Source organism: Salarias fasciatus, chromosome 12, assembly GCF_902148845.1.
Source record: "Salarias fasciatus chromosome 12, fSalaFa1.1, whole genome shotgun sequence".
Lineage (NCBI taxonomy): Eukaryota > Metazoa > Chordata > Actinopteri > Blenniiformes > Blenniidae > Salarias > Salarias fasciatus.
The window spans coordinates 30,143,278-30,168,344 of record NC_043756.1 but is presented as its reverse complement, the minus strand read 5'-3'; the positions used below and the strand labels follow the sequence as shown (position 1 = coordinate 30,168,344).

Below are 25,067 nucleotides of genomic sequence, written 5' to 3'. Positions count from 1 at the left end.
GTTCATTTAGTTTGCAAACCGCAGAACTTTAAATGTTGAAAAGGTCCATTCTATTACATAACTAACTACACTAAGTTTTTTGGTGTCTCTAATGTAAAGATAGTAATGACTCAATTCCTTCATGATCTTTTTTTGCGCGCACGCGTGTTTGTGTGCGCGCGTGCAGCTAAAGAGGAAACGGGGCACTTCACCACACGCACGGTGCGTCACTCGCCGAGACCAATCCCCCCTGCAGTCCGGCTCTATTTAACGGTCCCGCGCGCACCGTGCGCCCTCATGCCGTCCTCGGGTCCGTCATGGCTGTCCGGCTCTCCCACGTCCTCCCCCCCGCGGTGCTGCTCGTGCTGGCCGTCGTGGGGATTCTGCTGGTGGTTCTTCCAGCCCGAGAGATGAAGACGGCTCCGGACAACATGGTAATTACGCGCAATTCTTACTATTAGAAGTGGATTCAGACGCGAGTCCATTGTGAAACAGAAGCGCAGCGGTTCTTGATGGGGAAGAAGAACACCATGCTTGTTTGAAAGGCTTGTTCAGTCTTTTTCTGAATGCAGAGGAAATTATCTTATTTTCTCGTGCAATTTATTGTAGAATGAAGTTACACTGGAAAAAGACACATTCTGCATGACAATTTAAAATGAATGCAAGGATAATGACGGACAGGCTTTTTTATGCTACTCCTGATCATAATAACCTCACAGATTATTGGCAAATCTTATTATAACAATGGCTCAAATGTCCAAAGTTGTCTTTACTACATTTAAAATAAGAGGATGGTTTGTATGATAAGGAATAACAATAAAAATATGAGCTTAATATGCAAAACAAAAGAAAAACAATTACACATAAAACTGAAAATAGAGTAAAAGCAGCAGTAAAGTGACTCAGTAGCAGCAAAAGGAGCTCAGTGTACATTGAGAGAGACTTTCGCTTGATCATAAAAACTGTCCCTGAGTCTGTTCATGACTTCAGCTCCTCCTGAATCTCCTGCCAGAGGGAGGCAGCTCAAACACACTGTGTCCAGGGTGCGTGTGTGTGTGTGTGTGTGTGTGTGTGTGTGTGTGTGTGTGTGTGTGTTCTCGTATTTCTATCCTTGTTGGGGCCAAATGTCCCCACAAGGATAGCAAAACGTGGAACGACGTGCCTTGTGGGGACCTTTTTCCGGTCCTAAGTAGGAGAAACAGTGTTTTCTTGACCATGTTGTTGTTACTGAAAAAAGTAAAAGTGCAAAAACATTTCTTTAGGGTTAGGCTTTGTTGTGGTGTGGGTTAGGGTTAGGGTAAGGGTCAGGGTTAGGGGCTAGACATGAATGGGAGTCAATGGACGGTCCCCACGAGGATAGAAATACGAGACTGGGCGTGTGTGTGTGTGTGTGTGTGTGTGGGTGTGGTCTGGCAGGACACTGCCAGTCCTCCTGAGGCAGCAGGTATTGAAGAGGCCCTCCAGGAAGGGGAGGAGGGTGGTGTTAATGACCCTCTGTAGCTTTCCTGTTTGTCACAGTACAGAACCAGAGGCAATACGATAAAACAACGGCAGGTTCGTCTTAAAGATTGATCCCTCTGAGGATTCTAAAAAGTCGGGCCATCTCGACTCCCTCCAGCTGTCAGAGCTCCATCGGCGGTGCGCATCATTGTGCACGCCCAGGAACCTGAAGCAGGCCATTCTCTCCACGCCCTCCCACTGATGCGTGCGGGTCGCAGACACGCCGGGTTTCCTGTTTCTGAAGTCAGAGAGCAGTTCTTTGGTCTCAGAGGTGTTCAGGGCCGAGCTGTTGGCCTCACTCCGCCCTCCAGCCTCTGAACCCCGTCCCTGTGCGTCGGGCCATGGCAGGCCTCACTGCGGTGGCGCCGTCAGCCGACTCGCAGCCTCAGAGACTGAACAGTGTGTGTGAGAGAAAGAGTCACATCAAACAAATTGTGGTTTTACTTTCTTGGATCCTCGCTGCTCTTGAGCTCTTCCTTTTGTTCACCGACACACTGTTTGCATGAAAGGACTTGAAAGTACACAAAAGATTGGATTCAATCAAAGCTTTGCAGCAGGACGTGGACATTTTCACAAATTCGAGTCAAAGTGCTGTAGTTTCTACTAAATACCCTGCATTAAAAAGTATCATTGACGCATTTGATCTAATTTAGCTGTACATAACACCTTCATTATAGCACGTAAAGTGCATAAAAATTACTTGATTGTTAACAAATTAACAAACAATGCAGAATTTATTAGCTACAAATAAGCAGATTTAAAGTATTAATTCAAATTATGGATTTGTAAGTCACAGCTTGTGATTTCAAGAGAAATACCGTATATTACTATTATGAGTAAAATGACATACTTTAAACTAGATATTTGTGTTTTGTATTTGAATGTACCTAACTATTTATTTCTACATGAGTGTGTGCTTTGTATTGATTAATTTTGTGTAAATGTATATTCCTAAAAATAGAATTACATGTTTTTATAGATTTATTTACAATTATTATTTATTTACAATTATTTATTTGTTTGTGTTACTGTATCATATGAATGCTTTGACAAGTCTAGAACAAGTAAAAATGTTTAAAAAAAATATGCTAAAACAAAATTAAGCAAGAGTTTTCTAATACATTGCATCACAAATGAACTGTATTTGTCATTTGTATGCATTGCATATAGTATGTTTTTTGTATTAAATTCATAGTGGAGCAAAAAGTCGCATACATTTCACAAGTAATGAAGATAATATAGTTCAAGACTAAAAGTAACCCGAAATACTACTCAGTATTTGTAAGATCCATCATAAGTAACTTTCTTTGTGATTAACTTTTGCGATAAATTTGATTTATAGTTTTTTGATTTTGTTTTTATTTTTTCTCAGGAGTTGCCGGCCTTCAAACATTGTCTGTGTGAATCTCCTGTCTTAAATTTCTCTGTCAGAATGTGTCACTTTCTGTAACTTCCGAGAAACACCTCTATAGCCTTATACAATATACAAGAAATACCACAAAGACGGTGACAGCTTTTCTTACCCGCCCCCAACACACACACACACACACACACACACACACACACACACACACACACACACACACACACACACACACACAGAGGGTTGCAGTGTGCCACCTCCCACACCGTCAGACATCCTGTTAATGTCACAAGTTGCATGTCAGCAAAGTGGAACAGATCTGCACAGCATCTGTGGTTACAGCCGCCACACCAAAGTCAGAGTTTCATAATTAAAACCCTCACTGGTGTGTCAGAAACTAAGGATGAAACTAAACATGCAAAATGCAGCGTCTGAATGCGGGTTTTGACATGAATTGACCATGCAGGAGGAAGTTATTGAACATGCCGGACTCTATTTTTGCTGCGGAGCGCAGGATGGTGAAGGGCCACGCAGTGGTCATTTCAACAGGCGCAACATCGCGCAAAGCCAAAAAAGCTGACTGGTCCGCTCAGCTTGCACCAAGATGGGTGGAGCCACGTCCCAGGGTGAAGTGTCGGAAGATTCAGCTTGGCGCATTGACAATTTCATGCTAAAACTCTGAGTGCAAGGTGAGCTGAAAGCTCGCTGGGAGTGCATCTGGACTATTGGTCATGTGTCTGACGGGCGCAGTGCACACACTTCACTAAAACCTCACATGCAGGCTTCCAAAGTGTTTGTGTGTTCTTTGTGTGCTTCATATTTAATCAATAAGTAATCTATACACACACACATATGCATACAATCAAGTCAGTAATGAGTGAGTGGTCTGACAAGGAACAAGACAGACAGTTTTTCATAGATGTGCATCATCATAACTGGAGGGATGCAGGCATGGATGCGGTAGACTGCACCGTGCATGAAAATTGCAAAATGCCCTGGACACACCCTGTTGGCGAGGCGCAGAGCAGGTGAGACAGTGTGGTCCAACAGAAATAATCTTCTAAATAAACTCTACAAACTGAAGTCGCGGTGGGCCAGCTGAGAAAACGTCCCTGACGTGTTAACAGCAGCACGTCTGATGATCTGGCTTTTACTTTTTTCAAGCACATTTCCACAACCATAGCCAAGACAATCGTAATCAGACTTTGGAGATTCATATTGCACCTTGTACGTTAATCTATTAGCATAATCTATTCCCACTTTTCTAGAACATTTCCCCAATATAACATATTTGTGAAGACAAATGCAACATTTTCAAATGAAAACATAAAACATTTGTTGTGCTTTGTTGCATTTACTCGAGAATGGTGTTCGGGATCAGTGAAAATGCAACTTCTTGAAAACAGCGTCCAAAGCACTCCAACTCCATTTGTGTCCATAATGTCACATTCACACTTATTTGTCTTAACTGGATGGCCAAAATGACCCTGCTTGTGCGTCCTCTGGATCTCCCTGGACGCTGAATGTGTCATTTCTTTCAGTACGGGATCGTCCTGGATGCGGGCTCGTCCCACACCTCCATGTACATCTACAAGTGGCCGGCCGACAAGCAGAACGGCACCGGCATCGTCACGCAGCACGACGAGTGTCACGTCAAAGGTGAGCCTCCTGGCTTGATTCTGCTAATAAATGTGGTTTAATGGAACTTTTTGTGACGGTTTTTTCTTGAAACTACTTTAGAATGTGGTAAAATATTAAATCTGACGCTTCACAAAAACTGGAAAAGCATTAATGCAAGTCAATATTTGGATAATTTTTGATGTATCCAAGACTGATTTGAGAAGAAAAAATCACCATCAGATATTTGTTATATGGAAAATAACTAACAAAAACAAAAGTAATAAAGTTGTTTCGGAAGTACACATTTTTTTTCATTGGAGAAATGAAGCTGATGACTGGGTGTTAAAGAAAGACACGAAAGTACTGGAGCTTTTGGAGGTTCTCGTCACGCAGAAGCTTTGAAGATGAAAGACACTGTGAAATCTGAGCTTCTATTGTATTTCCAGGTGTATCAAATCACATGTTTCAGATCAGATCAGACACATTTCAGTGGCCACATACAGACCAGGTTCATCTTGAGTGTGCTTTACCGGTTAAACAGTGCCATAATAACCTTAAAATTTAAACTTTAAAGATTTTCTTTGTTGTGATACAGAGTGCAACTGATGGAAATTTTTCTGTTTTCACAAAAATTAACAGTTACCATGGGAACTGACTACAATCTCTCAACATGAAGTACATTTTAATAAAACCGTCTGGTGCTAAATGTTATAAAATGTCCAAATAACTGTGAAATTATGAGCCCTATATCTGGAGAGTCCTGTTTAAGATGGTGATCGACTCTATTGAAAAATTTGCACTCACATATGAAGTTCAATGATTAAACCAGAACTTCATCTATAAATACCTCTGAAAGTGGATGACTTTTAGCCTCGGACTGCCCTGCTGTTGAGGACAGTGTCACTTTCACTTCCTCTCTGAATATCAATAATCATTGGCAGAAGCGCTGTGGATTGTGCAAGGCCACAGTTCCTCAGCAGACAGTTCGTACCACCTGAGTCACTGGCACTTCTTCCTCCTTCTGGCTTCAGTTTGTTTGCAGAGTTTCCTTAGAGATTCCCGAACGAGGAGGTCAGGCTGAGTTCCCATCGAGGCAGATCTCACCTTTCTCTCTCCTCCCAGGTGGAGGGATCTCCAGCTACGCGGGCAAACGGGGAGGTGCGGCGAAGAGTCTGGAGGCCTGCATGCAGCAAGCCCTGAACAAGATCCCCAAACCCAGGCAGAGGCAGACGCCGCTGTGCCTGGGCGCCACGGCCGGCATGAGGCTGCTGGAGTCCGTAAACCTTCTCCTCCGTCTCTTCACATTACAGCAGCACTCATTAATCATCAACGTGAAGCAGCTCCAACCGTGTCTTGATTAACTCCTGCGGTCTTTTGACAGCATCGTTAACTCCACGGAGGCCCAGCGGGTGCTGAAGGAAGTGGAGACCAAGCTGCGCTCCTACCCCTTCCACTTTAAAGAGGCGGTGATCCTGAGCGGGCAGGCGGAGGGGGCGTACGGCTGGGTCACCGTCAACTACCTCCTGGAAAACTTTGTCAAGGTGAGCAGCTCTGCAATTCTCTTTTCTTTCATCTCATGCACATTTCAGGACATGATGCTAAAATCTTTAAATAAAATACAGGTGGATGTTGCTCAGTTGGTCAAGCAGAGTCTCCCATCTCTTAATCTCCAAGTGTCTGATACAAGTATACAAGTGTCTTTAGTCAAGTGACTGAAGCTCCGGGGATTCCCACAGGTGTGCCAACACTTAGCATGGAAACTCTGGTGTCTGAGTGCATGAATGGTGGCTCCTACAAGAAAGAAATTAGCTCTCCAGTACCTCTGAAAGTCTCAGATGTTTTTTTTTTCTCTGTGTAAACTTTGTTCTGAATTGGATGAATATCATCTCAGTCCCGACATTGGATTTTCCTTCATTGCTGATCTTTTCTTGCCCCTCAGTATGGCTTCATTGGCCAGTGGCTGAATTCTGGCAAAGAGACGATCGGTGCGCTGGATTTAGGTGGAGCCTCCACTCAGATCACGTTCGAAACTCCAGAGACAGTTGAGGACAAGAGCAACCTGATGGAGCTGAAGCTTTACGGGAAAACCTACAAACTGTACACACAGAGCTTCCTGTGCTACGGCCAGGACCAGTTTCTGAGAAAACTCATGGCTCATCTCATCAAGGTAAGCCCGGAAAGTCTCTGAACTTTTGGTGGAAATCATTGAAATTGTGTTGCCTGAAAATGTGAGGCTTAGCTTCTTGACTCAGCAGTGCAGGAGCGAAACATCATCAGCATATCAGTGGGAGTTAATGGAGCGTTTCCTGATAATCTTTGGTCTCAGCTGATATTTATTGTCTCATCAGGACACATATGTACGTTCAGGACTCTAACTTAAAATGTTTTTAAGTATAACTTGTTAAGACTGCACTCACTCCTGGTTAATCCCCCCCCCCCCCCCGCATACCGGTCTACACAACCATTCAACACAGGAGCCATGTTGGACAGACATCAATCAAAGATGCTACCAAAAGGCATCTTGCATTGCTAACCAGAACAGTGTTTCTCTTCTTCTTTTGCCGCTCTCAGACTCAGGGCGTGAGGTCCTACGTACTTCACCCCTGCTACCCACGACAGTTCAACACCACCATCAAGCTGGGGGAGGACGTCTTTAACTCTCCGTGTACCAAGAACTACCGGCCGGCCAAGTTTGACCCTCACATGAACGTGACGGTGGTGGGGATGGGAGATTATGACTGGTGTCTGGCCGACGTGAGGACCATGTTCTCCTTCAGCAATTGCAACTACAGCAAGTGCTCCTTCGATGGAGTCTTCCAGCCCAGAGTGAAAGGAAGCTTCATGGTGAGACGGCGAGCAGCTCCAGTGCAGTCATGGCTCGGTAGAAGACATCAGAGGATGTGAGGATATCAATACAAAGAAACATGAAAACATCTCAGATATTTCCTTTTTAGGCTTCACAGCTGGGTTCTAACCTGCAGAATTAGACACTTTTTAGAATTTTAGAGATGAGTAACTCTTTATATTTTGAATTTCCCTGGTGGTTTTGTTACATTGGAAGGATTAAATGTTAAATTGAAACTTTGCCTTTTGCAGTGATCTGAAAACATTATGTTCTACATTTGCTGGTTTCAGTGCTTAAGTCAAGAACATAGAGAGGTGGAGACAGTTCAGTTCGTCATTAACAGTCTGTGGGACTGTAGCAGTTTTCTGTTGTCATACAGTGACATCTAGTGGTCACTCATGGAACAGTCCATTTTAATTTGATATATTAGTTTTCTCTTATTCTAAGTCGTATAACCTGTCAAGCAACAAAAGGTATGGATTATGGCAGAGGAAATAGGGTACTTGGTTTAACTTGATTTTGGAATTTTACTTTCACTTTAGGGATTTAGCCTCTCTGCTCCACCTGTAGACTCTTGTGATAATCACAGTGGACATTATCTTGTTAGAGCTGATGCCTGAGAGGAGAGATGCTGTTCTACAGTCTGAAGTCTGCCAGAGATGTCAGGAAAGGCAAACAGCCGCTGCTTCTATCTGTATAAGTGAAAGTGATACGTATCAGCGTACAGCTGAGGTTCAGACAGACGGACGACCATCCGTCCAGTTAAATCTCTCTGAAGGAAAGAAAGATAGAAAGTGGTTGTCTTCACCTGCTGGAGTCAGCAACTCCAGCAGGTGAAGACAACCTCCAACTTTATGAAACAAATTCCTCGCAAGTTTAGGCAAAGTACCTTATGTATCAGTTAAATTCTAGAATAAGGCAATAAAAAGGACGAGAATGTGGTAATAGCAAAACTTTAAATAGAAAAAAAAACTTTAACAAACTATTCAATTGTACTGAAATTGCGTCAAGATTAAATGAAGTGGATAAAACCACAATTTCTTTTGACAATATTTGTTTCATCACTTTTTGTTAATGTAGTTATTTTTTCATAGTTGTGAATTTGTTCATACACATTTATTAAGTTGTTACATCTTTACTGGAAGATGAAGAAGAACACAGTTTGATAATATTTTGTTTTTGTCATTGTACCTCATTCATTTTATTGATTTATTTACTTATTTATTTGTTTTTGACATGAGAACGATTTAAAATATAAAATGTATTTTTTTTTTATAATTTAACCTCATTTGTTTAATTTATTGATTCTTTTGTGACGTTTATTAAGCAAATGATTAGCATTACTGTAAAATGTATTCATCCTTTTTTCTGTTTCTCAGACAAAATTAAACATTTGTTGCATTTTTGCACCACATGAATTAGAGTTATTTTACATTAATCAGTAGCACGTTGGATCATTACCTTGTTACATGTATTTTCTCACATGTAGCTCACAGCCGTCTCAGGCTCCTTGTTCTGACCGAAGCTTCGTCTCCTCTGCAGGCTTTCTCTGCATTCTACTTCACCTACAGCTACCTCACCCGCCTCACCAGCATCCCCATCACGTCCCCCAACCAGACGGCCAAGGCGGTGCGGCTCGTCTGCGGAATGAACATGGCCGAGGTACGCTCAGGCGGGGGTGTCAAACCTGAGACCCGTGGCCCAAAACAGCCCCACGCTTCTGAAGTGTTGACTGTTAAACAGTGATGGTGGGCGAGGTACCGACTGAAGAATGTAGACGTTTGGCTTTGTGTATTTCCAAACAGATGGTGGAGAAGACGAAACAGGAAGAGAGGTACATGAAGAGCGTCTGCGCCGTCTCCAACTTCGTGCAGGTTCTCCTGACGCAGGGTTACGACTTCGACGAGGTTTCCTTTCCCACCATCTCGTTTCAGAAGAAGGTGATTCTAATAGTACAGCATGCTAACAGTATTGGGTGTCCGGTTATGGAGCTATGATGGGTGAAATATAATTACCTTAATGTTATCTAGACTCAGGAAGCTCTGATGTTAACAGCTTGATTCTGGATGAATCAGTTTTACAAGCCGGAACGCTACCTCTGGCTTTTCCTTGGACGAAGTGTGTTTCCTGAAAGCGTCCTCTTGTTTGTGTGCAGGCCGGAGGAGCGTCTGTCGGCTGGGCTCTGGGTTACATGCTGAGTCAGAGCAACCTGGTGCCGGCAGAGAGGCTGGGGCTGATGAAGGCCATGCCCTCGGGGCCGTGGGCCGGCATCCTCACCCTCTTCATCCTCCTCCTCATCTTCGCACTGGGATACATACTGGTGATATACAGAAAGGCGAGAACTAACCAAGACCTGGTGTAGGAAGCATCCTAAAGCGTGCCCGCCTTCGTCCAAACATGGGAAAATCATATCAGCAACTCTCAGCTTCCTCCTGCAGAATCGCATGTTCATATGTATAAAATGAAACCAAAGAATAAACCTTGTCCTCTTTTTTTAGACGTCCCAGTTTCATTTTGTTGGCCTGCGCCGTTCTCCAGCCACCGCATTAGCATCTTACTCCTCGTTTCTCTGCTGTGTGACAGAAACAGCACACACGTGTTTCAGAGGCTGCTCGGCACGAGAGGAGACGCAGAAAACATGATGACTACGTCCGAACGAGCCCTCGGCTGTGAACCTCTGATCTGCGGAGACGTTTCTCAGCAGAGTAATCACCAGAATAAATCTGTGACATTGAAGTCTCATATGCCTTCTGAGAGATAAAATTAGGACAATATATGAGCAGATCATCTTAGATCGGATCATTTCAGGGTTGTTTTCACATCTTATAGCTTCATTGTCTGGGCCTGGCTGTAAAGATGAGAGTCTGCTGTTGCCGTTACTTTAAACCATAAATATCATAAGTACAAATCATGATGTTCAACCACACTGTTCTTAAAATCACAGCTCATCACCCAAATATACAATTTAAGGCGCCTGTCATCTAAAACTACATAAGGACCAATAAAAGACACATAATGCATTAATTAAGGTCTGAAGGTGTATAAATAAGATGGGTCAGCTATAGCCCCCTGGACTGTAGGATCCCCCTTCCTCTAGTCGACCAACTTGATACCTGTTTTTTTCCCAAAGACAAGGAGTCATAAGTATTTACAATACAGCTCATAAAAGCCACAGTGAGAACATGCAAACACCACACAGGTTCAGTTCATTGCACCTATTTCCCAAATGTAATAAGACATTCATACCACAAACACTGAAAAGATGTTTTATTGTAAGAATTGATGTGGAATGTGTGTTTATGAAGTACAAACATTGATCAGAGTTTTTTGTGCCAGCCTGGCAAATTCGGCAAAATGCAGCCGTATAAATACTTTATTATACTTCACTTCATCAGCTATGTGCACTTCACTAGGATCATTTCTTTGTTGAAAAATTTCCGCTTTCACCCCTCTAAAAATAAATGAATAAATAAATATTGATACTTTATATTCTTGATATTTTCTAAAAACATGACTTGTTGCAACAGAAGGAGACAAAACCTTCAGTCCAATGACAGGAAGTCATGCGGGTCAAAACCAAATGTTCAAACAAAATATGTCTTACTCTCACACAGACCAGGATCTGAGGCCAGTCCGAAGGACTACACCTGTACCTTCTCACTCTTATATTTAATTGGTTGCTGATGTTGTTTTTTTCTTGTTTGTTTGTTTGCTTGTTTGTTGTTTTGTTTTACAAAAATAAAGACATCTGTCACACAGTAACATTGTTTTTCATTTTCTTCAAGACTACATGGAAGCAGCCCAAAAGACAAGTTTATAGAACAACTACAGGAATAGGGTTTCTTTGTAAGGTCAAGGTTCTCTCTGACAGTATAAGTTTTACAGCATTATTTTCTCCATTTCAAATATGAAATGAAGTGACACAGCTCTTTATGAAAAGAGTGAAAATGTGGTTGTCTTTTTACAACTGTATTTTTACAGTTATGGAATTTGTCATGGCCAGCCCCCCGGCCTCCTCATAGGGAGGCCGTTTGTTTTGTTTTTCAGGTGGGCGGCACTGGAGCGGGTTTTCGGAGGCGTGGTTCCAGCTCATCAGCCAGATGAGGGTCAGCTGCTCTCGTCCCTATTTAAGTGGCGTCCTTGGCTGGAATCGGCGCTGGATCTTAACCTCTGCTACAGTGTGTTAGACGTGCCTGCTTCTACCTGCTCTCGTGATCTGTGAATTCACCTTTTTTTCCCTCTGCTCGCAGTCTGGGGATCCGCTCCGCCTGCCGCTCCTGCCGCCTGCCTGCTCCTAGTTCCTCCGGACTCGGATCTCACCTTGGACTGAGAATTGCCGAGAGTCATCCCGGACCCAGCTTGGTCCGGCTCTGCTTCTGGGCTCACCTTTGTTAAAATAAATCCATTTTTTGCCCGCCATCTGTTCTCCCGTGTCGTCTGCGCCTGAGCCTCCGACCCCACCCGTAACAGTAAGATCCAGCCAAGATGAGCTCAGCAGACGGCAACCCCGGGAGAGACCAGGTACCTTCGGCTCCGCAGTCTGTGGCGAAGAAGCTGGCCGAACACGACAAGGTCCTGGGAACAATGTTTGGCCAGGTCTCCCGTTTGTCCGAGCAGGTTGCTGGGATCGCCGAACACCTGGCTGCCTCATCAGCGGTCTCCGCGGTGGCTCCTCCCCCCGCCCCGGTCCCGGCTCCGGCTCCGCAGATGATGGCTCCATTCCGGGAGCCGAATGCGCCCACACCTGAGCGGTACGCTGGAGACCTTGGTTCCTGCCAGGCCTTCCTCACGCAGGTTTCTCTCGTGTTTGAGCTGCAGCCGCTATCTTATCCCTCCGACCGGTCCCGCGTCGCTTACCTAATCGGGCTCCTCTCCGGCCCGGCAAGGGCGTGGGGAACGGCATTGTGGGAGAATCAGTCGCCGGCTTGTCGGACTTATCAAGCCTTCACGGAGGAGATGAAGAGGAATTTTGACCACCCGGTGAAGGGCAGAGACGCGGGGGACAGGCTCATGATTATCCGCCAAGGAAGCCGCAGTGTGGCCGAGTACGCCATCGAGTTCCGGACTCTAGCCGCGGGGAGCGGATGGAACAGCAGCGCTCTCCAGTGCGCGTTCTTACGGGGCCTGCAGGAGGACTTGCAGGACGAACTGGCCACCCGAGAGCGACCTCCCGATTTGGACAGCTTGATTTTTTTGTGCACCAGCATGGACAACCGCATCAGAGAACGCCGTCGGGTGCGAGCGAGCCGCGTCCCGGCTTCCGTAGTTTCTGCGCTGAATCAGCCAGCGGGAACGGGGGCGTCGGTCTCGGCTTCGGAGCCAGAGCCCATGCAGATCGGCCGGGTCCAGCTCTCCTCGCAGGAGAGGAGGAGGCAGCGCCGGGCCGCGAACGCCTGTCTCTACTGCGGCGGCACTGGACATTATGTCGCCGAGTGCCCCAAGCGGCCGCTAAAAGATCAGGCTCCCCTGTAGATGCGGGGCTGCGGGTGAGCCGAACTTCCATCAAGACCCCTCAACGATTTCAGGTAACCGGCACTCTCTGTTATCTCACCCAGTCTGTTCCTGTTGCTGCTCTGGTGGATTCAGGTGCAGAGGAAAGTTTCATGGACATCCAGCTAGCTCGCCAGCTGGACATTCCCTGTGTTCCGCTGGAGTCTGAGCTAGCTGTGAGGTCGCTAAATGGGCTCCATCTGGCTCAGGTCAGCCACAAGACCTGTCCGGTGGATTTGGTGCTCTCTGGAAATCATCATGAGACTCTGACCTTCCATCTCATTGACCACTCGCAGCCCCCGCTGGTGCTGGGTTTCCCGTGGCTGCGTAAACACAACCCCCGCATTGACTGGATTAAGGAGGAGATTGATTCCTGGAGCCCATTTTGTTTAAGTAACTGTTTACGTTCTGCACTCACTCCACATGTCTCTCTGCAGTCCTCCCCGCCAGAACCGGTAGATCTGTCAGCAGTCCCTGAGGCGTACCACGACCTGGTCCAAGTGTTCAGTAAGAGCAAGGCCCTCTCTCTGCCGCCACACCGACCTTACGACTGTCCCATCGATCTGCTTCCAGGAGCCACATTGCCCCGCAGCCGGTTGTACAATTTGACCCGGCCTGAGCGCGCCGCCATGGAGACCTACATTCAGGAGTCCCTGGCGGCTGGAACCATTCGTCCCTCTTCTTCTCCGGTGGCAGCGGGGTTTTTCTTCGTCGGCAAGAAGGACGGCTCTCTGAGACCCTGCATTGATTTCAGAGGTCTAAATGACATCACCGTAAAGAACCGCTACCCGCTGCCCTTGCTTAGCTCGGCCTTCCTTCCCCTGCACGGCGCCACGGTGTTCACGAAACTGGATCTCCGCAACGCCTATCACCTGGTCCGCATTCGTGAGGGGGATGAGTGGAAGACCGCGTTCAACACTCCGCTGGGCCATTTTGAGTACTTGGTTATGCCATTTGGACTCACTAACGCTCCTGCGGTTTTTCAGAACCTCATGAATGATGTGCTCCGAGACTTCATTGACCGCTTCGTTTTTGTGTACCTTGACGATGTCCTGATCTACTCCCGCAGTACTGAGGAACACATCCAGCATGTCCGTCTGGTCCTGGAGAGACTCCTGAAGAACCACCTGTATGTGAAGGCCGAGAAGTGTGAGTTCCATCAGTCCACTGTGTCCTTCTTGGGTTTCATCATCTCACAGGGAGAGACTCGCATGGATCCAGCTAAGCTGGCGGCGGTACAGGAGTGGCCTGAGCCGGAGAATCGGAAGCAGCTTCAACGGTTCCTGGGTTTTGCCAACTTCTACCGCCGGTTCATCAGGAACTACAGTAAGGTGGCCGCACCCCTCACTGCTCTCACGTCCACCACTCGTCCGTTTGTTTGGTCCCCAGAGGCCGCGAAGGCCTTCCAGGAACTCAAGGTTCGCTTCACTACAGCTCCCATACTAATTCAGCCTGATCCCAGTCTCCAGTTTGTGGTGGAGGTAGACGCCTCGGAAACCGGTGTGGGAGCCATTCTGTCCCAACGCCCTACCTCGGACAACAAGCTGCACCCCTGTGCCTTTTTTTCTCGCCGCCTCTCACCAGCAGAACGCAATTATGACATCGGCAACCGAGAGCTTCTGGCGGTCAAGCTGGCGTTGGAGGAGTGGAGGCACTGGCTGGAGGGAGCTGAGCAGCCATTCATAGTGTGGACTGATCACAAGAACCTCGAGTATGTGCGCTCTGCTAAACGTCTGAACTCCCGTCAGGCCCGTTGGACTCTGTTTTTTGGGCGTTTCAACTTCACCTTGACCTACCGCCCGGGGTCGCGTAACATCAAGCCAGATGCTCTGTCACGCCAGTTTGCCACCGAGGACTCCCCATCAGAACCAGGTTCCATCCTTCCCCAGTCCTGCACTGTCGGATCTCTCACATGGGAGGTGGAATCCCTAGTGCAACAGGCTCAACAGCACGAGCCAGGTCCAGGTAACGGCCCCGCTAACTGCCTGTTTGTGCCCAGCTCTGTCCGCTCTCAGGTCCTGCAGTGGGGACACTCTTCCCAGCTTTTCTGCCACCCTGGAGTCACCCGCACATTGGGAGTTCTACGACAGAGGTTTTGGTGGCCATCGATGGACAAGGACACGCGGGAGTTTGTGGCGGCCTGCGTTGTCTGCGCCCGGAATAAGACATCCACTCGGCCCTGTTCTGGCCTCCTTCAACCCTTGCCAGTGCCCAGTCGGCCGTGGTCCCATATTGCACTGGACTTCGTCACTGGCCTGCCTCCCTCCAACGGTAAAACCGCAATCCTCTCTATTGTGGACAGGTTTTCCAAGGCTGCCCACTTTGTCGCCCTCTGTAAGTTGCCATCGGCCAAGGAGACAGCAGACCTGCTCGTCACTGAAGTGTTCCGCGTTCATGGCATCCCTGTGGATATCGTGTCCGACCGAGGACCACAGTTCACATCGGAGGTTTGGAGGGCATTTTGTTCGGCGTTGGGAGCCAAGGTGAGCCTGTCTTCTGGTTTCCATCCCCAGTCTAATGGTCAGACGGAGCGCCTAAATCAGGAGATGGAGGCCCTGCTCCGGTGTGTTTCTGCGGAGGATCCTGCGGCCTGGAGCACTCACCTGCCGTGGGTGGAATACGCGCATAACTCGCTGGTTAGCTCCTCCTCAGGCTTGTCCCCGTTTCAGTGCTCCCTGGGGTACCAGCCCCCTCTGTTCCCATCCCAGGAACAGGAGTTGGCCGTTCCTTCCGTTCAAGCTGCGATGAGGAGATGTGAACGGGTCTGGAAGAGGGCGCGGACCGCCCTGCTCAGGTCTTCCCACAGAATGGAGCAGCAGGCCAACCGCAAGCGGACTGCCGCCCCCACCTATTCCCCTGGACAGAAGGTCTGGTTGAGGGCCAAGGACCTGCCCCTTCGGGTTGAATCTCGGAAGCTGGCTCCTCGCTTTGTGGGACCGTTCGAAGTGGAGAGGATCATCAATCCCTGCGCGGTGCGTCTCAAGCTTCCCTCGTCCATGCGCATCCACCCCACTTTCCACGTCTCTCAGATCAAGCCTGTGGCCGAGAGTGACCTGGTCCCCCCTGTCCGTGCCCCGCCTCCGCCCAGGATGTTGGATGGCGGCCTGGTTTATACGGTGCGGCGGCTTCTGGATGTGCGCCGCCGGGGTCGAGGGGTTCAGTACCTGGTGGACTGGGAGGGTTACGGACCTGAGGAGCGTTCCTGGGTTCCCCGGGGCCGCATTATGGACCCCAGTCTCGTCCGGGAGTTTCATCGCCGCCATCCTGGGCGATTGGTGCGTGTGCCTGGAGGCACACGTAGGAGGGGGGGTACTGTCATGGCCAGCCCCCCGGCCTCCTCATAGGGAGGCCGTTTGTTTTGTTTTTCAGGTGGGCGGCACTGGAGCGGGTTTTCGGAGGCGTGGTTCCAGCTCATCAGCCAGATGAGGGTCAGCTGCTCTCGTCCCTATTTAAGTGGCGTCCTTGGCTGGAATCGGCGCTGGATCTTAACCTCTGCTACAGTGTGTTAGACGTGCCTGCTTCTACCTGCTCTCGTGATCTGTGAATTCACCTTTTTTTCCCTCTGCTCGCAGTCTGGGGATCCGCTCCGCCTGCCGCTCCTGCCGCCTGCCTGCTCCTAGTTCCTCCGGACTCGGATCTCACCTTGGACTGAGAATTGCCGAGAGTCATCCCGGACCCAGCTTGGTCCGGCTCTGCTTCTGGGCTCACCTTTGTTAAAATAAATCCATTTTTTGCCCGCCATCTGTTCTCCCGTGTCGTCTGCGCCTGAGCCTCCGACCCCACCCGTAACAGAATTTTCGACTAATTAAAATTATGTCAATGGCAAAATCATTCAGACCGATCAAGTAAAACATGTTCTTTGATGTCAGAACGGCTGTAAAATTTGAAAACCAAACAGCAACGCTGGTCTACCCAAAAAGCATTGTGAAGTTGACAGTAAAAAAACAAACAAACAAAAAAAAAAACCCCTCATTACAGAAAGAGCTGGTGGAATCAAAATTACATCAGAAGAGCTAATATCATAGAGTGATTTCAAGTGAAATTCCTTCACTTTTGGGGCCACAGGGAGCTTGGAAAAAAAACTGGATCTTCACTTTTCAGCTCCTTTTGCAAAATATTGCAAAATTGACATTCTGTTAGACAGAATTCAATATAGTTATTTAGTAAAAAAATTGTGTTTTTGTGCAAGTCGGCAATTTTGAATCATAGCTGATATTCTGACTGCTGATCGAGAGAGAGGGGGAAGAGATGGGTTTACAGTATTTAGAAATAAGTGTGATACAGTGGGGGGGGGAGGGGTTGCTTTATGACATTGTTACATCTAACATAAAATTATCTGTATTAGATGAATCACAGATCACGTTTTCCATCTCTAACCAGTCACTTGCACTTAAAATTTAAGTCATTCAAGTCTTAAATAAACGAGCACGTTTACGCTCCCGCGCAGGCATGTCCCGGAACGTTTGCTCCGGCTACTTGTTTCAGCCGGTGCTAGACCAGTCCCGGACCGTACCGGAAGTGGTGCGTAATGTTTGGCTGTTCTCCGCTCTGCAGGCGGGCATCCTAATCATTCTGATTCCTCTGCTCACTCGTGCTCAGGTGTGTGTTTTTAGTGCATGCTGGAAGCGGAGCCGCGATGTTTGCGGGCCTGCCGGAGCTCGGAATCTCCAACGGAGAAGATCTGAAAGAAACTCTGACAAACTGCACGGAGCCGCTCAAAGCTATCGACCAGTTTCAGGTAACCACCTGCAAACACCACGTTTCAGTGCGAACAAGGTTCTTCATCGAGGCCGCATCACCCAGTAATCCACAGGTCAATGTAAACACCTCCGGGGCTTGTTCATCGTCTGTCTTACCTGCAGGTTGGAGAAGCTGGAGGGGGAAATATCGACACACCTTTCACTCATTGGAAATTGCTTCACATCCACGACTTGACTCGCAACGCTTTGTGTATCAAAACACTTATTTCTGATTGAAGTATCCTTCTCAGTAAGATATAGTGTGAAACTCTGTCACCTGTTTAATTATCGGAATGATTGTAATATTGTTAACATATATTGTTGCTTTTGCCTGCTGTCTACAATTTGACAAATGTTTTAGTGTTAAAAACGTTTAGGTATGACAAATATTTTTCTCAGTTATATGAAGCGGGCAACTGTGTCCGCTGCGGGGTTCGACTCAGGAACCTCCTGCTCCATAATTACCGTTATCTTGATTACTGTAACTGTTACACCATTTGTGACCATAATAATAAAAAAAAAAAGTCGTGGACAACACGTGACTTAAATCTCACACTTGCATGATTTTTTTTCTTTCTTATTTCACACAAATCTTATTGTTGTTATTTTTCTTATTATTTATAATTAATCTACCTTTACGTAACTGTGCTTGTTAATTGAATAGTCTACAGTATACTTCAATAATACCAGAGGGAAATTCTTTCACAACATTTCCCCACAGAGAATATAATGGTATAATGTAGAAGCTGGTAGAATGTAATGGTTTACGATGTTAAAACGTCAAACGAGTCAGAATAAAAATCAGATATTGCATATTAAAATATAGAAGGCTTCATTTTCACTATTATATGCATGGAAATGGATTGAGAGTAGAAGCACAACACAGCACTATTGACCAAGAACAATTTGATCAGTCATGGAAAAGTAAGTATTGAATGTAAATGTAAACAAGAGAGTTCAAAATAAATGGTTTCAGGTCTAAAAACCAGTAACAAAAGCACAAAATGTCAGGAAATGAAAAGTTGTCCAGAGCTTCTTGGTTGACAGCTTTTCTCTGCCTCTTCTTCTCAGAAGCTCCGAACACACTGCCTTACTGTTTGCATCCAGTAATTTAATGTAACTGTGTGTTTTTTCATGCGTGCAGATGGAAAATGGCATCCTGCTGCCGACCCTGCAGTCCGCTCTGCCCTTCCTCGACCTCCACGGGACGCCACGGCTGGAGTTCCACCAGTCGGTGTTCGACGAGCTGCGGGACAAGCTGATGGAGCGCGTGGCCACCATCGCAGAGGGGAAGGACGACGACAGGTGAGTCGGCGGGACTTCTTCCATCTCCAGTCACGGATAACATCAGGAAAACCCGACACATCATAGAACAGACTAATAAACAACTCCTAAGTGTAAATTACACAATGCATATTGTACAATTTCGTGTGCTGTCGAGTTATTGCCCTGTTGAGAAGTAAAAACTTGATTACAACAAAAAAATGTGTCACATTTTGCCCAGCTTTTAAAAAGGTAGTTGAAGTACTGAAACGTCAAGGGGAAAACGGCCTACATGATGCTTTCCTTCATGTTTCAGTACTTCAGTTTTGGCTGCTTTAGTCAGTCAAAATCAGTCACCAGAATTACTTTTTTAATTGTCCGTCGCGGTGAAAACGTGACATTAATAGAACACGGCTAATTTCTTTTATTGGGACTATCATTAATCTGTATATTTGCCATTCTCCTCATGTGTGAATTTATAGAAACCTGTTGGACTCAATCCTGATTTCCTCACTTTAATATCATCAGTTAAACCCCACTAGACGTTATGCACACTGTTCTCCAAGATGTTACCGCTGATGAAATCAAGTGTGTTGAGAAGAATTTCATGCTTTCAGGGTGTATTGATTTCCACAAGATGAACTATGTGATTATTAGTTTCCCTCATTCTCCTCTGGATGGAACAGACCAGGCCCATATCCATGAAAATGGCATCAAACCGTATCATATCGCAGTCTGCAGAGCAGATGTTGGTTTGATTGAGGATCCTGCTCTTCCTCTTAGACTCAGCTGGAGAAAATAAAAGCTCAAAAATGCCGTTCGTTTTTAGAAAGAGTCCAAATTTGGTTTTCACCCGTTAGTGCTTTCTCAACTGTCTCAATGCTGAAGCCCCTAATAGATCAACACCTGAAAGACTTCTGCCTTTCTCCAGATCTGAATACTGATTACATTTTACTTACACACACACACACACGCACACACACGTGCGCGCGCCATGTATGGATCTGTGCATTTGGCCTAAAAAAAAAAGTCCGTCATTGTGAAAGTGTTTCTCTTTGTGTCTGTTCACAGATACAAGAAGCTGGAGGAGCTGCTGGAGAAAAGCTTTCCGCTGGTTAAAATGCCTTCAATTCAACCCGTGGTCATGCAGGTGCTCAAGCATCTACCCAAGGTGAGTGAGAACCACCTGCAGCGGGCGGAGTGTGTGCCACCGCGGCTGCAGCCGGCGGAGTGTGTGCTTTAAGGTGACGAGTCTCCACAGGTTCCAGAGAAGAAGCTGAAGATGGTGATGGCCGACAAGGAGCTGTACAAGGTGTGCGCCGTGGAGGTGAAGCGGCAGATCTGGCAGGACAACCAGGCGCTGTTCGGGGACGAGGTGTCCCCGCTGCTCAAGCAGTACATCGTGGAGAAGGAGGCGGCGCTCTTCAGCAGCGACCTCTCCATTTTGCACAACTTCTTCAGCCCCTCTCCCAAAACACGGCGGCAGGGCGAGGTGAGAAGAGAGCCTCAAGGAAATTCCTCTCACCTTTCGCCGTTGGTTCAGAGGATGATTCCAGCGATAACGTGTCTCTCAGGTGGTCCTGAAGCTGACCCAGATGATCGGGAAGAACGTGAAGCTGTACGACATGGTGCTGCAGTTCCTGCGCACGCTCTTCCTGCGGACGCGGAACGTCCACTACTGCACGCTGCGAGCCGAGCTGCTCATGTCGCTGCACGACCTGGACATCAGCGAGATCTGCTCCGTCGACCCCTGCCACAAGGTGAGGCCCGGACGGCCCCCGGGGGAGAACCGGAGCCCAGCCGGCCCTCACGCTCCCTGGTTCCTCCGCAGTTCACCTGGTGCCTGGACGCCTGCATCCGCGAGAAGTTCGTGGACGGGAAGCGAGCCCGAGAGCTGCAGGGCTTCCTGGACGGCGTGAAGAAGGGGCAGGAGCAAGTGCTGGGGTAACACTCCAGGAGGAGGAGGAGGAGGAGGGTTAACAGCCGTGATGAACACATTAACTCATGGCTGTGTGCCTTCAGGGACCTCTCCATGATCCTGTGCGACCCGTTCGCCTGCAACACGCTGGTGCTGAGCATCATGAGGAACCTGCAGGAGCTGCTGAGTCAGGACGCTCTGCCGCGGGTGAGAGTGCAGAGCGAACCAGACTCCAGACCGTCCTATGGTCGTCTGACGCAACGACGCTTATGCAACAGCTTCACTCACCGACATCACTTCCCTCCAAACGCTAAAATAAGACAACATGTGCTTCCTGACATTCAGACTCACTGTCTGAAAACATGTCGCATCTGTCATGAAGAATTCATGAGAACAGCAGCATCAATGGAAACTATTTCTAGTTAAATCCTTTTTCTGTCTTTTATCTGATAAATCTCCTGAAATGTCCAGGTTTTTATTTTTACATTTTAAAAAAATAATTCATTAGACAGGATGAAACACACAAAATACAGAAGCATTGAAAAGGAAGGAAATCTGTATATGCAGTTCATATCTCTACTAACACACAAATATATAGAAATCTACAGAAATGAATAATCTGAACTGAAGTACACACACCTATTTAGCTATACATATCTTTCCACTGTAAAGATATAACCTGATTTAAGACCGATATCTAGCTAAACATATCTGAAAAGAGTCAGGAAGAAGTAAAACTTCTGTTACCCTTCCACTTCTCCAATGTTCAGTCATCACATTTTCCTGCTTCCGTTTTCCAGTAAGTTTCTCCAACTCAGCTCGATAGATAAAAACAATGATTCTGTCTATCATGAGAACCCAGAGAGGGAGCGAGCGGTCCGATCCTCAGCAGAGTCTGAGGAGCCGGAGCTTCTGGGGGTTTGTTTAGAGTGTGACCACGGCGGTGTGTGTGTGTGTGTGTGTGTGTGGAGCAGGACAGTCCGGACCTGATGCTGCTGCTGAGGATGCTGTCTCTGGGCCAGGGCGCCTGGGACATGATCGACAGCCAGGTCTTCAAAGAGCCTCGTCTGGTGCGTTCTCAGCTGGATCTGCGCAGCTCCACGATGAAGATGAAGAGGAAGATGTTTTGAAGTGTTTTTGTTGCGGCACCTTCAGGATCTGGAGGTGGTGACGCGCTTCCTGCCCGCCATGATGTCCGTGGTGGTGGACGACCACACCTTCACCGTGGAGCTGAAGCTCCCCAATGAGGAGAAGGTGCCGCTGGCCTACCCCACCACGCTGCCGGAGGCCTTCAACAGGTGAGTCCCACCTGGCTGGCCTCACTTTCTCACCACCTGGAGGATGTTCTTCAGTTGGAGTGAACGGGGTTTTTCTTTCTGGTTGAAATCAATAATCATTCATGGGACTCCAGGTCATCTTTTCCACTTCCTGTTTGGCTGTCAGGTACCTGCAGGAGAACCGGGTGGCCTGTGAGATGGGGCTGTACTACGTTCTCCACATTGCCAAACTGAGGAACAAGAACGCCCTGCAGAGGTTACTGCCGGCGCTCGGTGAGTCCACATCCTCTCCCCCAAAACCCCGACGCACTGCAAGGTCAGAGGGTCTGATCTGTTGACCCCTTCAGTTGAAACCTACAACGACATGGCGTTCGGGGACATCTTCCTGCACCTGCTGACGGGTCACCTCACGCTGCTCTCAGACGAGTTCGGCTCCGAAGAGTTCTGCTCCGTGGTCTTCGACGGCTTCCTCCTCACGTCGTTCTCCAGGTGGGGGAAATGAGGAAACTCGTTTATGACGAGCGTTTTCAGTCTTTACACTTCATCACGTACATAGAGGAGAAGAAACTGGTCGTGCTGATATTGAGGACAACACGTTACACACAGATTCCTGCAGGTTGCTGTTATAAAAGATATTAAATCATTTAAACATATAAAACACCGAATTTGTATTTCTTTTGTATTTGCTGTTGTTTTAATAAACATTATTACAATTCAACATCTTTTGTAGCTCAGGTTGTTGGAAAATGTCCCTAAATTTGTGTTAAAGGCACTTAATGTTTTATTATTATAGTGATCGGACTGCACAACCTGTCAGACTTATTCTGGTGATAATAACTTACACAATGTACATATTGTGAAAAATGAGCATATGTAGCTATGGTTACAGGAATGCAACTTTTTTTTTCCCACAACAGTGTTTCAAGTGAAAATGTATACTTTGTGTTTTTGCATTTACGGGACAATGTTTTCAAAAGGATGTTGTTTCCATGAAAACAACAGAAATGCTGGGACCCATGGTGAGTTGATGCTGAAGGCAATACACTATAAACAGCCACAGACTCACAGCCTTTTCAAAAAGTCACCACAGAGACACATTTTCAAAAAGTTGCCTTTTCCCTCTGTTTCCATGGAGACGGAGCACAGGCGTTTTGACAGAGTTTTCAGTGCCTCTGAGCCCCGTTGCCGATTATAACGGACGCCCAGAACCCAACAAAAGTTTTCTGTTTTCGCTTGAAAATGTTATTGAGTAAACTGTTCTTTAATTTCAGTAACACTGGTGATAACTAATATTTTGTGTGTAACTCAATGCAATCGTGACCGTGAGCTCTTATCAACACATTTAGCGTTGATTTGACCAGAAGTGTCAGCTGAGGCCCAGACTGATCCTCCAGTCGTAAAATGTTTACAGTAACAATATTATCAGTCACCACTGATTCGCTGAACTGTAATAAATGTGATGTTAAAAAAAGTAGCCATGCGCCACAGAATTAAACGACTAAATTTTAAGTGTGAAAAAGAAAAGTATGAGTTAAAAAAAAAAGTAACAAGTTGTTGGACAGACCTCATTATTTCTTCCACAGTCAGTGAAGCAGACGTCTGAGCCGATGCTGGAAGCTGCGACGGAGCTGACCTGACATCTGTTTCTACATTTCACGTCTCGATGATGTTTCCTGACTGTTTTCCATCTTTCTTTTTTTTTTCCTTCAGTAAAGAGAACGTCCACAGACACGCCCTCCGGATGCTGGTGCACCTCCACCACAAAGTGCTGCCGTCCTACATGGAAACCTTGATGAAGACCCTCGAACCCCCCAAACAGGTGGGAACCGTTCACACATTGAAATATCAGAGACTGAACCGGATGTCTTTCCGGTGGAAGCATTCAAGCAGCTCCTGCGTTCCATCATTTGGGGGGCACAGTCAGAGGCATGTCTCCTCAACCGTTTCAGCTTAGGTTTCAGTTTCACTTTCAAAAATGTGGTGTAGAGAGACAAGGAGGAAAAAGACAATTTTCAAATTTGAATGTCTTAATGAGGCTACGGCAACACATACTACTATAACCACCTATCCGGGGGCCCCCCAAAGGCTGGATCCTCTTCCGGGGTGGGGGGCGGGGGGTGTTCCTCTTTCTGACGTCAGGAAGAGGAAGATTTCAGAATCGCGTGTTTGAGTGTATATTTTCTTAAAAGTGGAGTGCGCAATTGATGGAGGTGACTGAATTTTTCACTTCTGGGGGATCATACAGAGGCTCTGGGAGGCAATATGACTGTAAAGACGCCTTTTTAAAGTGAATTTTGCATAATATGACTCCTTTAAACTGATACAACTTAACAATACTCAAAAACTCATTTTCACTGAATCAAATTTTTCACACGCAACAACTTAGTTCACGTTTTACACACCGAAAAAAGATGTAGTTGGCGCGTTGTTCCACAAGTTGGTGCTGTTGTTTGTATTTATACAAGAACATGTAAATGGACATTGCTTTCAAAACACTGGCTCGTAAATGTGAAACTTTTCTGAACCAAAACGCTGAAACGATGCGTTTTCACTTGAAACGTTGTGTAAATCTCTTTTACAGTGTTTGTAGATTCTGCCGTGACTCTTCTTCTAAAAGAGGAGCGGGACGGAGTCGTGTTCATGCACCACGTGAATTTTAGCTGTCTTGAGTGTCGTGGCCGCTGCAGGTTCTCCTGCTTGTGTGTGTTGCGTTGAGAGAGGTGGCGAGAGTGTGTGACCCCCCCGTGTGCGACCCCTGTGCCCCCACAGTGCAGCGAGCCGCTGAAGGAGCTCTACACCCAGCTGAGCGAGAAGCTGGAGGCCCTGAAGAAGAGCCCCCCACCTCCAGACGAAGCCCCCTCCCTGGACCTGGGGCTGCACCCGGTCACCGTGCCCACCACCGCCTCCACCCCCACCACGCCCCTCTGAGGAGCCCCACCCCCCCCCTCCCCAGAACATCTCCGTTGTTTCCAGACGATGTTGTAGCTGATAGCCGAGTTTGTTGTCGTCCAGAGAGTATTTTCTTATGTAACTGTGTGTCAGAACTGCCAGGACCTTGTAAATAAATGACTAT

General features: G+C 47.0%; 2 protein-coding genes across 2 annotated transcripts; both read left to right on the top strand.

The window, feature by feature from the left end:
• The first annotated feature begins 237 nt into the window (after nt 1-237).
• Nucleotides 238-9,806, top strand: LOC115398509 (ectonucleoside triphosphate diphosphohydrolase 2-like). The gene is made up of 9 exons (XM_030105317.1): nt 238-413; nt 4,384-4,501; nt 5,585-5,735; nt 5,844-6,003; nt 6,402-6,629; nt 7,034-7,306; nt 8,850-8,969; nt 9,113-9,247; nt 9,463-9,806. Exons 1-9 carry the CDS (start codon nt 297-299, stop codon nt 9,667-9,669), a joined length of 1,509 nt encoding a protein of 502 aa, XP_029961177.1. The 5' UTR covers nt 238-296; the 3' UTR covers nt 9,670-9,806.
• Nucleotides 9,807-17,145: 7,339 nt separating this feature from the next.
• On the top strand, nt 17,146-25,067 carry nelfb (negative elongation factor complex member B). Its single transcript, XM_030105600.1, has 13 exons — nt 17,146-17,535; nt 18,681-18,841; nt 19,871-19,970; nt 20,061-20,291; nt 20,374-20,559; nt 20,631-20,743; nt 20,822-20,924; nt 21,692-21,787; nt 21,873-22,015; nt 22,161-22,267; nt 22,342-22,483; nt 23,705-23,813; nt 24,764-25,067. Exons 1-13 carry the CDS (start codon nt 17,434-17,436, stop codon nt 24,920-24,922), a joined length of 1,752 nt encoding a protein of 583 aa, XP_029961460.1. The 5' UTR covers nt 17,146-17,433; the 3' UTR covers nt 24,923-25,067.

What these genes read in the sequence shown, in the direction of transcription:
- LOC115398509 (XM_030105317.1), top strand. Translation starts at nt 297, where the DNA reads ATGGCTGTCCGGCTCTCCCACGTCCTCCCCCCCGCGGTGCTGCTCGTG. An exon ending in TCCTGGAAAACTTTGTCAAG is followed by an intron (nt 6,004 to 6,401) that starts GTGAGCAGCTCT and finishes CTTGCCCCTCAG; the next exon opens with TATGGCTTCATTGGCCAGTG. An exon ending in GAGTGAAAGGAAGCTTCATG is followed by an intron (nt 7,307 to 8,849) that starts GTGAGACGGCGA and finishes TCTCCTCTGCAG; the next exon opens with GCTTTCTCTGCATTCTACTT.
- nelfb (XM_030105600.1), top strand. Translation starts at nt 17,434, where the DNA reads ATGTTTGCGGGCCTGCCGGAGCTCGGAATCTCCAACGGAGAAGATCTG. An exon ending in TGCTCAAGCATCTACCCAAG is followed by an intron (nt 19,971 to 20,060) that starts GTGAGTGAGAAC and finishes GAGTCTCCACAG; the next exon opens with GTTCCAGAGAAGAAGCTGAA. An exon ending in TCTTCAAAGAGCCTCGTCTG is followed by an intron (nt 21,788 to 21,872) that starts GTGCGTTCTCAG and finishes CGGCACCTTCAG; the next exon opens with GATCTGGAGGTGGTGACGCG.